This window comes from Glycine max, chromosome 10, assembly GCF_000004515.6.
Source record: "Glycine max cultivar Williams 82 chromosome 10, Glycine_max_v4.0, whole genome shotgun sequence".
Taxonomy (NCBI): Eukaryota; Viridiplantae; Streptophyta; class Magnoliopsida; order Fabales; family Fabaceae; genus Glycine; species Glycine max.
The window spans coordinates 37,372,259-37,385,324 of record NC_038246.2 but is presented as its reverse complement, the minus strand read 5'-3'; the positions used below and the strand labels follow the sequence as shown (position 1 = coordinate 37,385,324).

General features: G+C 37.5%; 1 protein-coding gene across 1 annotated transcript; it reads left to right on the top strand.

Moving 5' to 3' along the window:
* The first annotated feature begins 5,971 nt into the window (after positions 1-5,971).
* On the top strand, positions 5,972-11,441 carry LOC100810190 (protoporphyrinogen oxidase 1, chloroplastic). The gene is made up of 9 exons (XM_003535957.5): positions 5,972-6,480; positions 7,099-7,284; positions 7,401-7,485; positions 8,532-8,679; positions 8,751-8,831; positions 8,922-9,093; positions 9,912-10,071; positions 10,229-10,332; positions 10,824-11,441. Exons 1-9 carry the CDS (start codon positions 6,085-6,087, stop codon positions 11,121-11,123), a joined length of 1,632 nt encoding a protein of 543 aa, XP_003536005.1. The 5' UTR covers positions 5,972-6,084; the 3' UTR covers positions 11,124-11,441.
* Positions 11,442-13,066: the final 1,625 nt, after the last annotated feature.

Sequence of the window (13,066 nt, the reverse complement as noted above, 5' to 3'; positions counted from 1 at the left end):
AGTTTGTTTGCAAAGGACCTCGACTTGGGTCAGGATGTGAAGGATGACATCCTGCTTGATGAGGAAGTGATTGCTACTAAGGAGGAGGAGGAGGCTGCTGATGAAGGGCAGGGTGTTACGGAGCAAGGCGATGATCCCATTGTCTAGGTTGCCTTTGTCTTTGTCTTTTTCTTTTTTGTTTTGGAATTTGGCCGCATAGGCCTTGTAACTATGACAATTTATTCTGTTTTTCTTCAATGCACAAGCTTTCCTTTGATGACGGATTTTGAACTGTATATATCTTGTGTGTATGTATGTATGTTGCCTTTGTCTTTGCAACACTTCGTACTTGTGGTCGTATGAATAAGCTGTAGACAACGTAGGAAGCAAGACCTTGTTGATGTAGAAGTAGGACCGTGGTGGTCTTGTAAAGAGTGTTGCAGAGTCATCTCAGGTTTGATTTCAACCTGATTAAAGGTCTTGTCACCCATCTGGTAGGGCTTCCTTCTATTTTGTGGAGCTTCTCCCCTGATGGTTGTAAGAAGTTATATTTGACTAGCTCCTGTTTGAAGGTATTGCCTAACCAGTGTGGGGGTAGGTCGTTGGACTTGCTGAGTGTATCTTCTGATGGTTATCAGGAATGAGTGTAAGTTGCACCTGATTGAAGGTCTTGCCATGCAATCAGGTGGTGGGTCACCCTGACCTATAGAAGTACTCCTCTAATGGTTATGAGGAGTGAGTACGAGCTTCGACCTGATTAAAAGTCTTACCAAATAGTGGGGCGACAGTTCGCTTGGTGGACCTTAGACCATTGACGGTGATCGTCCTAGCTGCTCCATGTGAGCGAACTAAGGGGATGCCTTGGGTTCGGTAGAGGTAGGTACCAAGGGCAGACCTTGGGTTTTGCAAGAGTGTGTACCAAAGGCGTACCTTGGGTTTTGATACCAAGGGTGGACCTTGAGTTTTGGTACCAAGGGAAGACCTTGGGTTTTAGATAAGCTTGCATTCATGCACGTATAAAAGTTAGAAATATGAGGGATTGTCAATGGTAGACCTTGCATACCTTAAGTTCCCATGGAGATGGAACTTTAGTAATGTGAGGCTTCCCCAGGGTGGTCCTTGGGTTTGCCGAGCCTTGGACTAGGGACGTGTTTGTCCTAAGTTTTGTCAAACCTTCGGAGTTGTGTCGAGGCATACCAAGGATAGGCCTTGGGTTTTGTAGACCTATAAGGATCACCCAACATGAAGCTTTGAGTTGGATGAGTCTTGTATGCAGCATAGGTGTCGTGCTCTTGCATACATGACATTCGTTGTGGTTGGCGTGTACTGGAGATGAACTGGCTTGCTCTTGCATACGCGCATCTTACAAAGTGGTAAGTGATGGAGACTTGATGGTGTGAATAAGTGGGACTCACTAAGGGCAGACCTTGGGTTTTGCGAGCCCTGTTGAGGATTGACCAAGGACGCACTGGAGATGTGGTGATATGCTCTTGCATATATGCCACTCGTCGTGGGTGACATATACTAGAGTTGTAGTAGGATGCTCGTGCGCACATGTCGTGGGTGGCATGTACTAGAGGCTTTGTAGTATGTTTTTGCATATATTCCACTCGCCGTGGGTGACACATACTAGAGACATAGTGTTATGCTCTTGCATGTGCGTCACTCGATGTAGGTGACACACACTGGAGACATAGTGTTATGATCTTGCGTGTGTGTCACTCGCTGTGGGTAGCACACACTAGAGTCTTAATGATAATATGCTTTTGCATGTATGTCACTCATCGTGGGTGTCATACACTAGAGACTTAGTAGGATGCTCGTGCGCACATATCGGGGATGACACGTACTGAAGGCTTAGTAGGATGTTCGTGTCCACATGCCACTCGGTGTGGGTGACATGTACTAGAGTCATAGATGGTACGCTCTTGTGTGTGTGTAACTTGCCGTGGGTGGCACACACTATATCCGTGATAGTAATATTCTCTTGCAGGCATGCCACTTGTCGTGGGTGGCACACACTGGAGGCTTGGTAGGGTGCTCGTGTGCACATGTCACTCGTCATGGGTGACATGTACTGGAGTCATCATCGTGATACGGTCTTGCATGTGTGTCACTCGCCGTGGGTGACATGTACTGGAGTCACCATCGTGATATGCTCTTGCATTCGTGTCCCTCGCCGTGCGTGGCACACGCTGGAGTCGTAATGCTAGAAAAAGAGCTCACCAAGGACGAACCTTGGGTTTTAAGAGTCTCATAGGTACGACTATAGATGTTTTTGTTTTGATAAGAGAGATGCGAGAATGAAGGGATGCAAAATTTTAATCAATGTATATAATTGAGTACAAATTCCCTTGTTACCCCAGATGAGCCGCATTAAAAACCCTCCAAGCCAAAACCCTAGATTTTGTATTTTTGGGACAAAAGACTTGAGTAGGGAAAAAAGTACAATATTGGGTTCAGAGTGTAGGTCAACTGAAGTAGAACTTCAGGTGGGTGGTATTCCATGTTCGTGGGATTGCTTTACCATCCAGTTCTTGTAGTTGGTACGCTCTGTTATCGAGGTTAGTTGTGACCCAGAAGGGACCTTCCCAATTGGGGCTAAGCTTTCCCACTTGGGGATTTTTTCTGGCTTCACCTTTGACTCTTTATACGAGGTCGCCAGGTTGAAAGGCTCGTGGTTGAACCTTTGTATTGTATCTTCTGGCCGCTCAAAGTTTAGCTGCTTCCTCCTTAATACTTGCCATTTCGCGAACTTCTTTGGTGGTTTCAAGTTCTATCCTCATATTCTCTTCATTCTGCTATTGCTGAAATAGTAGTCTCCTTGTCAACGATTCCTTGACTTCTACGAGGATCATGGCGTTTGTGTCATATGTGAGTCGGTAAGGAGTTTCGTTGGTGGTTGTCTAGGGTGTGCAATGGTACGCCCAGAGTATTTGTGGAGTTCTTCTTTCCATAGGCCCTTAGACTTATTGAGCCTAGTTTGCAAGGCCCTGAGGATGACTATGTTAGCTGCCTCTGACTGTCCGTTAGTTTAGGTATGCTCGACAGAGGTGATTAGGTGCTTGATGCCTAGCCTTGTCAAGAAGTCTTCATAAGTCTGAGCTTTGAATTGGGTGTCGTTGTCCGTGACAATGGCGTATGAGAGGTCGTACTTGTAGATGAAGTGATTTCAGGTGAATTTTTCCACCTTGTTGGTCGTAATGTCCCGAAGTGGTCTTGATTCTATCCACTTGGTGAAGTAGTCAATTGCGACTAGTAAGTATGTGACAGCTCCTAGGGCTTTTGGCAGCGGTCCTAATATGTCCATTCCCCACATGGAAAAGGGCCAAGGAGAGCTCAGGCTTAAGGTTATTAGGTGGAGTATGTGGCACATTTGCAAACTATTGACATCGTTTGCATCTCTTGGTGAAGTCAAGGGCGTCTGCCCTCAGTGTTGGCTAGTAGTAGCCTGCTCGCACCATTTTGGTGGCTAGGGAGCGTCCTCTAGTGTAGAGTCCATAGATTCCTTCGTGAAGTTCTCTCATGACGTAGTTTGCCTGTTGGTTGTTTAGGCATTTGAGTAGGGGTGTTGTCAACCCCTTTTGAATAGCTTGCCATCAAGGATGACTTAGCAGTTGGTCTTTCGTCTAAGGCGTTGGGCTTCGTCCTCATTCATTGGTAGGACCCCCACCCCCCGTATTAAGAAGTTCTTATAAGGGGTCATCCGGTTTGGTTTCTCCTTTTCTTTAGTCATAATTTCCTTAGCATCTGTGGTGACAGTTTGGAGCGTCTCTTGGATGATGGTCTTAAGGTGCCCAACCTTCTTGTTGCTGGCTAGCTTGGAGGGTAGATCCGCTTAGGTGTCGCTTTCCCTGGGATGAGAGACTTCGTTATGTGAAATTACTTGAGTAGCACTGTTTCCTTGGTTTGGTAGCCATGTAGGATGCCACATAGAATTTGTGGGTCCTGGACAGAACATAAGCCCCCCAAGCTCTGAGTTGGTTTGCGGGCGAAAGAGGTTGTCCAATACTGAAAGAGTTTTGTCCCGTGTCGAGGGAGCTTGTCTGATGTCAAGAATGGTAATCTTGACAAGCAGAGGATGACGAGTTTGTCAAATCCCCCAAGTATGGACGAGCGTTGTCCATAAAATTTACCTTTGGCCATAAAATTTCTTAACATAACCTTAATCACCACCAATATGAATAATTATCATTATTGTCATCATTATCATAACTATTATTGATCATTATTAGCATTATCATTGTTATAAGTATTTAGAAATTTTTAATATCTCTAAACAATATTTTTTCCGATATGGTTCCTAAAACTTATATTTGTTTTTTAATTGAGTATTTGTCATTAATTTTCCTTAACAAAGTTAAACGAAAGGATCCAATTAACAAAATAAATACAGGTTCAAAGACTCTATTTTAAAAAAAAAAGTTCAATAAACCTAATTAAAAATTATCAAATAATCAAGGACTTACAAATTAATTTAACCTTTTTTATCACCCAAGCTACTAAAGTGAAACTTTAATCTTAATTAGAAAATAGGATAAAATGTGTTTGAAGTCTTTTAAGATTTGATTTGAATTGATTTTAGTCCTTATTACCTTCATTCCAAAATAAGTATCACATTTAGTTTTTCAATGTAATCTTAATTTTTTCCACCAATAATCCTAATAAATGTTACTTTAGTTTTTTTAATATAATATTAATACTAATATTTTTCTTCTATTTAATAAAGTTAGTTTTATAAAACTATCATTCTATTTTATCTATTTATTATTTTGTCAAATTAAAATGTAATATTCAAAAACCAAATTCTATCACTTTTAAAAAAGAAGAGGGATTAAGAAGCTTACAAAGAGATTGGGAACTAAAACTACTTAAAAAAAAAGGAATTAAAATCAATTTCAACCAAATTATAAGAGACTTAAGATACATTTTATTCTAGGAAACAATATTACTTCTGGACTTTTAAACAAGAAACAAAAAATAAATTAATTAAGATCAATTGAATAGTTAATTTAATTATTTTTAATCAATAATATTATAAATTTATATTTTATTCTAAAAATGTTTATCAAACTAAGTAACATCTGGTTTTATATTTGTTCAGAGAAAATGCGTAGCTAACTCTATGCATTAAACAAAAAAAAGAAAATTTTCTTTCAATTTTTCGATTTTTCCATTTGATTTTATTGTTTGGGAATTATTTTTCCTTAATTCTTTCCATTCTATCAATGAAGAATCTATAAGAATTCTCAATTCCATATCATTTCATTTTTAAAAATTTAATCGTAATGGAAATAAGAAAGACTAATATTCCTTTGGAAATATTACCCGAATGATATTTCTTCTCTTATAGGTAATAAGTATATTATTTGTAATTCAATAGAACAAATTTCTTATATTGTTATTAGTTCAATAAATATATTTATTTACATAAAAAATAATAAAAGGAGATCTATCTTAAATTCTTGTATATGAAATTTGATTCTCGTGAATGAAACAAAACATAAAAAAAGATCATGAGTAACTTGATGATGCTATTGCCATTATTAATAGTTTAATAATTATTCCTTAAAATAAATAGTTCAATAACTATATCTACTTACAAAGAAAATAAAATGAGCGACTTATATTTTTTATTAGCTTTAATGATTAATCTTTATAAAAAATTACTAAAAATATTTAATGATACGTCATTTTTCAATTATGTTTCTTTCCTTTACTAAACTCGAATCAAATACAAAAATAAATTGTTTGAGTGCCGAAAGTCCGAAACTTATTATTTGACTTCAAAATAAGTTATTGTTTTTATCTTATAATAATCGTCCTATAAAAAAAATTATTCTAAATATTAGCTTTTATTTGACTTCAAAATAAGTTATTGCTTTTATAATAATAATGATATGATAAAAAAAAAAAACTAATAGATAAAAAAAGTACTTAGAAAACATTTTTTCAAGAACGTTAAAGGTAAAGTTTAGATGGAGGCAATTGTGTATTTTACTGTAACCAACCAAGGCCGAGTACTATCAGCGTGTTGCACATTTTGGTTATCTTTAGCACAGTGTTGAAGATAACGAACGAATAGTGCCATTACTGTAACCAACCATGGTTTCCGTCTTCAACGAGATCCTATTCCCGCCGAACCAAACCCTTCTTCGCCCCTCCCTCCATTCCCCAACCTCTTTCTTCACCTCTCCCACTCGAAAATTCCCTCGCTCTCGCCCTAACCCTATTCTACGCTGCTCCATTGCGGAGGAATCCACCGCGTCTCCGCCCAAAACCAGAGACTCCGCCCCCGTGGACTGCGTCGTCGTCGGCGGAGGCGTCAGCGGCCTCTGCATCGCCCAGGCCCTCGCCACCAAACACGCCAATGCCAACGTCGTCGTCACGGAGGCCCGAGACCGCGTCGGCGGCAACATCACCACGATGGAGAGGGACGGATACCTCTGGGAAGAAGGCCCCAACAGCTTCCAGCCTTCTGATCCAATGCTCACCATGGTGGTATGTGATGTTTCTTTCGCGGAATTCGGTTTTGAGCCTAACTTGACCCTAAAAGTTAATTCGGGTTCAATAGGTCAATTATTTGTATTATCATTTCAAAATTATCTTTTTTTATCTCTTTATCCACTTAATTGTTTCTCATTGATGTTTGCAGAGAGAATAATTAAGTAAAAATATGTAGGGAAAAAAATAATTAATGCATCTAAAAGTTAGAAATTGATCTTATAAAAATGGACAAACAAATTTCTGAAAATTATCTTTTATTTAGGGATAGAGGGAGTAGCTCATAGGATAAGGGTTACTTCCACTTACTATTTTGGTCATATTATTACTGATGTGGGATCTGCAACACAATTCAATGTCTTTGTTTGAGTGAGAAATGCTAGGAACAAAGTAGTACTTTCTAACACAACATTATACCATTGAGTGTTGTCTGAAATTTATTGGAAATTACAAATTTTCATTGGTCCCACTACTTACTTAATGAGTCTTTATCATTATTTTGTAGTTTTCAATAATTTTTAACTATTAGTAGAGTGTCTAGTAAAAATAGTGTGTCTCTAGCACTCCTCGCAGTTGAATTGTTGGTAATGTAGTTTTGGTTTTTGCATTTGGCAGGTGGACAGTGGTTTAAAGGATGAGCTTGTTTTGGGGGATCCTGATGCACCTCGGTTTGTGTTGTGGAACAGGAAGTTGAGGCCGGTGCCCGGGAAGCTGACTGATTTGCCTTTCTTTGACTTGATGAGCATTGGTGGCAAAATCAGGGCTGGCTTTGGTGCGCTTGGAATTCGGCCTCCTCCTCCAGTGTGTCCTCTTTCCTTTCTTTGATTTTGTTTGTCAAATGCAATGTCCGGAAGGATAAAGGGCAACTGTTCTTAATTTTGTTTTCTCATGGAATATAATGTTGACAAAGGTGACAGGGTCATGAGGAATCGGTTGAAGAGTTTGTTCGTCGGAACCTTGGTGATGAGGTTTTTGAACGGTTGATAGAGCCTTTTTGTTCAGGTTGGAGCATTGACTTGTTTGCTCTCTTTTTTGTTATTCTTGTTAACCTCTAACCAACCTTCTATTATTATGTGTTACTTTTTGACCCAGGGATATTCAGTTTTTAGCCATTAAAATGTAATCCATCATGATGGCTGACTAATAGCTCAATTGAATAAGACATTTATAGACTCCTGAAAGAATGTTTCATATTCATTGTCTAACTTGTCTTTTGAAAACCCTCTGATTTATATTGCATATAAGGGAAAAGTTTTTCTTAATTAATGACTATATTTCTATGTTCATAATGACACTTGAATCTGTGACAGATCTGGAAATTTTAAGTAAAGGGCACAATACTTGTATATTTAAAATTGTGGGAGCATTACTAATATTATGGGTTAACTTTTTGTACTGCATTTCAAATTATTGGGTTAATTTAGTATTATACATGTATATTATATTAAGAAAAATTAAAAATCCTGTGGAGGCAGCTTCCCCCAAACATCACAACATAGATCCTGCTTGAATTATTGTAATTGACCACTTTTTGGTGCAGTTCAGTATCTTTTTTATTATTATGTAGTGCTCCTTTAATCCACATGTAAAACTCAACCAAATACATGATTTTCCTGTTTGGGAGTTTGTTAGGGCCAGGGGAAGGAGAATAACTTGTGAAGAAACAAGTCCAATATGTCCTAGTTCATCATGGTTCATAGCATGTGGTGGTTTTGACATGTTAGAACACTTAAAACTTGAGTTAGCACATTAGCAAGTAATATCAACAAAAGCACCATTTTCTCTCTTCCCTCTGTTCCTCTTATAAATGTTATTGAAGTATATTTACAAATAAATAAACCATTGGACAAGCACATGCAAATTTTATATAAGTCAGCTGCAATGCCCCATAAAAGACTTGAGTGTGTCCTATACTATGCTTTCTTTTTTATGTAATCAGTGATAAGCTTACTTCATCTAGCTTTTCTCTCCTATTATGAATTTTCTTCTGTTTTTCAGCAGTCTTTTTTATTGAAAATTCTGTTGCTTACCTGAATTTTGTTATATAGGGGTCTATGCAGGCGATCCTTCAAAATTAAGTATGAAAGCAGCATTCGGGAAAGTTTGGAAGCTGGAAAAAAATGGTGGTAGCATTATTGGTGGAACTTTCAAAGCAATACAAGAGAGAAATGGAGCTTCAAAACCACCTCGAGATCCGTAATAATATATTTGCTCTGGATTTTTGCCATAATTTATTGAGTATTTCACTAATTCAATTAATCATGTAGGCGTCTGCCAAAACCAAAAGGTCAGACTGTTGGATCTTTCCGGAAGGGACTTACCATGTTGCCTGATGCAATTTCTGCCAGGTACTACATGTTGCCTAATACCAATGTCCTAGTTAAGTTTCTCCTATTCTCCAGATTGATGATCCTAGCCAATTGTGATCCTGTTAACAGACTAGGCAACAAAGTAAAGTTATCTTGGAAGCTTTCAAGTATTAGTAAACTGGATAGTGGAGAGTACAGTTTGACATATGAAACACCAGAAGGAGTGGTTTCTTTGCAGTGCAAAACTGTTGTCCTGACCATTCCTTCCTATGTTGCTAGTACATTGCTGCGTCCTCTGTCTGTAAGTTTCTTTCTCAAAAGAGGATTATATCATTTATTTATGTTAATTAATAACTGTTTTATCTGTGGAATCTTTTTAACTTGGGCCATATGTTAGTTTTCTTTGCGTGCCTTGGCACATGTATGTGCATATGCTTTTGTTCCTACAGTTGCATATGTCTCTGTTTATTATCCTCTGAATTTTTCAGAGACAAAATTGACTTCCTGTGCATCCCACCCACACTCGCACATAGTGCAAAGAAAAGCACAACTAAGCCCTGGTATACTTTTTTCCAGGCCTCAATTTTCATTGCAAGAGTTACCATATTTCCTAAAACCTATATTATCATTTGAAAATTTACAAAATATGGACAATTTTGTGCCTTTTCCATTAACAAAGTATCAGCTGATCGACCATAGACATTTTTCAGAATCAAGCTAGAGAGACATTTTTCAGGATCAAACAAGAGAGTAGGCATTTTTCATAATCAAACTAAGTAGAGCAGGACACGACCATAGTGTACATGCTGTGAAATTTATTGTCTTCGATGCTGAATAAACCAGTCTCCTTATATCAAAATTCCTTGTTTATTTTTTCCTGATTAAATTTAGAATGCCTTGTAATTTGTAAACTTTTTAGGGTATGGTATCCCACTGGTCTCTTTCTAAAGCAGGGGTTTAAGGACATGTCATCCCCTGTGGCAGGCTTTTCTTTGAGTCATATTACAAAAATGCATGTAAAAAATTAGTTGTTTGGAAATGGCCAAATTTTGGCATGATAATCCTGAATGTAAACGTTGAGGGCTGTTATTCACGACAACCTTTTACTATCTCTTGCAGGCTGCTGCTGCAGATGCACTTTCAAAGTTTTATTACCCTCCAGTTGCTGCAGTTTCCATATCCTATCCAAAAGAAGCTATTAGATCAGAATGCTTGATAGATGGTGAGTTGAAGGGGTTTGGTCAATTGCATCCACGTAGCCAAGGAGTGGAAACATTAGGTGAGTATTGATTTAATAAAGAAAAATTGGAGGCTTTCAACACAGTAAGTTCCACGTGTTTTTAATTATTACCATTCATGTTAGAACTGGGGACTGTGGAGTGCTTTCTAGTGCTATGACTTGTTTGATAACAAGAACATATTTGTGGGTTTGGCAGGAACTATATACAGCTCATCACTATTCCCCAACCGAGCACCACCTGGAAGGGTTCTACTCTTGAATTACATTGGAGGAGCAACTAATACTGGAATTTTATCGAAGGTGTGATATTTATATGATACATGAACAGTTAACGTAGATGCAGTTGGTTGAGCTGTTATGGTGTCCAATATGGTGAACATGAACTAGTTTTTCTGGGAAACTTCAAGGATTTTGTAAAGAGCTATTAATCATTTTCACAAGCTGGTTATTTGGGTGTTTTAAACAACTCTGGTCCAATGGCATTGTTTCAAATGTTTACACTCTTATGCATAAATAATAAAATATTGAGATTTTTGTTTCTTCAGAGAGCATTTGATATCCTAGAAGAGTACTGTCGGCCTTTCATTCTGCATTATTTTTTATGATTGGTGGTTCTGGGTTTTAGTCATCATCTCTGTTATTTGATTTCAAATGCTTTGATCCATACCTGTCATATATTTTATGTGTTTTGTTATTTTGCAACAAGAGCCATTTCTCTATTTGTATGATTAGATTTGTTTCCTTTCTTTTTCTTTTTTTATTTCTTCCTAAATTCTCTTGTTTAATGGCAGACGGACAGTGAACTTGTGGAAACAGTTGATCGAGATTTGAGGAAAATCCTTATAAACCCAAATGCCCAGGATCCATTTGTAGTGGGGGTGAGACTGTGGCCTCAAGCTATTCCACAGTTCTTAGTTGGCCATCTTGATCTTCTAGATGTTGCTAAAGCTTCTATCAGAAATACTGGGTTTGAAGGGCTCTTCCTTGGGGGTAATTATGTGTCTGGTGTTGCCTTGGGACGATGCGTTGAGGGAGCCTATGAGGTAGCAGCTGAAGTAAACGATTTTCTCACAAATAGAGTGTACAAATAGTAGCAGTTTTTGTTTTTGTGGTGGAATGGGTGATGGGACTCTCGTGTTCCATTGAATTATAATAATGTGAAAGTTTCTCAAATTCGTTCGATAGGTTTTTGGCGGCTTCTATTGCTGATAATGTAAAATCCTCTTTAAGTTTGATTCATTATCTACTTCATCCGTATTTAGCAAGGTAGCTATCAGTCTGCCTCTCCATTATTCCCCTCTATTCTTGGAGAGTTGGTAGATTTTAACTTGTTACTATATATGTAAGTCCAGGCAATGCTCTGTAACAATGCATGAGTTACATGATTATAATATGTCTTTTTATTTGAATCTATGTATTTTATTTGGGAAGTAGTTTACAAGTTCATTTTGAGGTTAAACGTAAACCATGCGGTATAAATACTTAAATTAAAATTGAGATGCCAAGTTGCTTCAATTCTGGCCCCAAGGGTAATTAATGATAATTTACTGATATTGATGAAATGAGGAGAGTTAAGCAAGATGCATGACGGAATCTGGAGTTCATCTAGTTATACAAGTTACAGATTGTGTTTGGATTAATGTTTGGAAGCCTTTGTACATAACAAAGCAGTGGGCTAAGAAGCAGTATCTAACGTCAACTTTTTGCCTCCAAATAAAAGGTATTGTAGTCTCTGAAAGTCACATATTTTACATGTGTTCAAAGACCTAAAGAGGAATGGTAGCAACACATTCCATCAAACTTCTCCTTAGTCTCAAATGCGAAACTAAACATGGGCTTAATGAAGCTGACACACATGTTTAGTGAACCCGCTTACTTGAATATATTTTTTTATTAGTTGAATAAAAATCTTTAAACAATAGCCGTTTGAAATTTGACCAGAAAGGGTAAGGAACGAAGGATGCTCTGGATTTAGAGAGCAAAATGTTTTGAGTTCAGTGTCTTTATATACTTACTCCTATGAGCAACGAAGAATTTATACTCGGCAACTTAGGGTTGGATTCTTGAGGCAAATAATAGTAGTATTATAATAGTGATAGAAAATTAGTACTACTACAAACAAATAGAGGTGAAGGTCAAGCCCCACTGTTAGTGTTAGACTATTCGGCCTAACGTGGGGACATGCATACATGGGAGATGTCAAAAGTTATACTAGAAGGTTTGACCAATGAATGAAACTCATAATTTCAAAAGTTATATGGACAATGATGACGGAGAAGGCAAGCAATGCAAAACAGGATGATAGAAGAACGGGAATGACAAAGGAAATTGGGCGATTTGGTCTTCACATGGCAAGACACATCTACTAGGGCTATTTAAGAAAAAGCGGGATGTGGGTTACACCTTGCTTTTCCAATTCAACACAAATATTACTGTATTCGAGACCAAATGACAGATTCATGGCTAATCCAAGCAACCTTATGGTTGGGATGGTGGGGAACATTTTACTTTTTTTTCTTTTCTTTTTTCACTCCTTTCAACATTTTATCAAATATTCCTCTTTAAGCTAGCATTTCCCATATCTTTAGATCCAAGTAATTATTTTCTTGTTCCCTCTTCAACTTGTTATTCATTGTGTGGTGAATTCAACATGAGACCGGGGTGAGGAAAATTGAGTTGGCCACGTGAGAGAATATGAGAACCGTGACGTGAGTCGTGACTCATGAGGAAACGAAGAATGTGATGAGTATCAGTAGTAGTGTCTTTTCTTTCTCTTTTTGGTTCATTTTTGCCTTATGAAGAGACATGGTTAGATATGCCATATATATGCACTCCATTCAATATTTTCTTTTTTGTCATTTCAAAATACTTTTTTCTTTTTCGGGCAAAATAGTTGTTACTTTAAGGTTATACACAAACTTTTTTGTAACAATTGAGTTTTTTTTTGGGTACAATTATATACACAAGAATTAAGAAAGTAATTAAATATGATCAATTTTAGAAAAATACAACTTTATTAATTATACTATCTTCG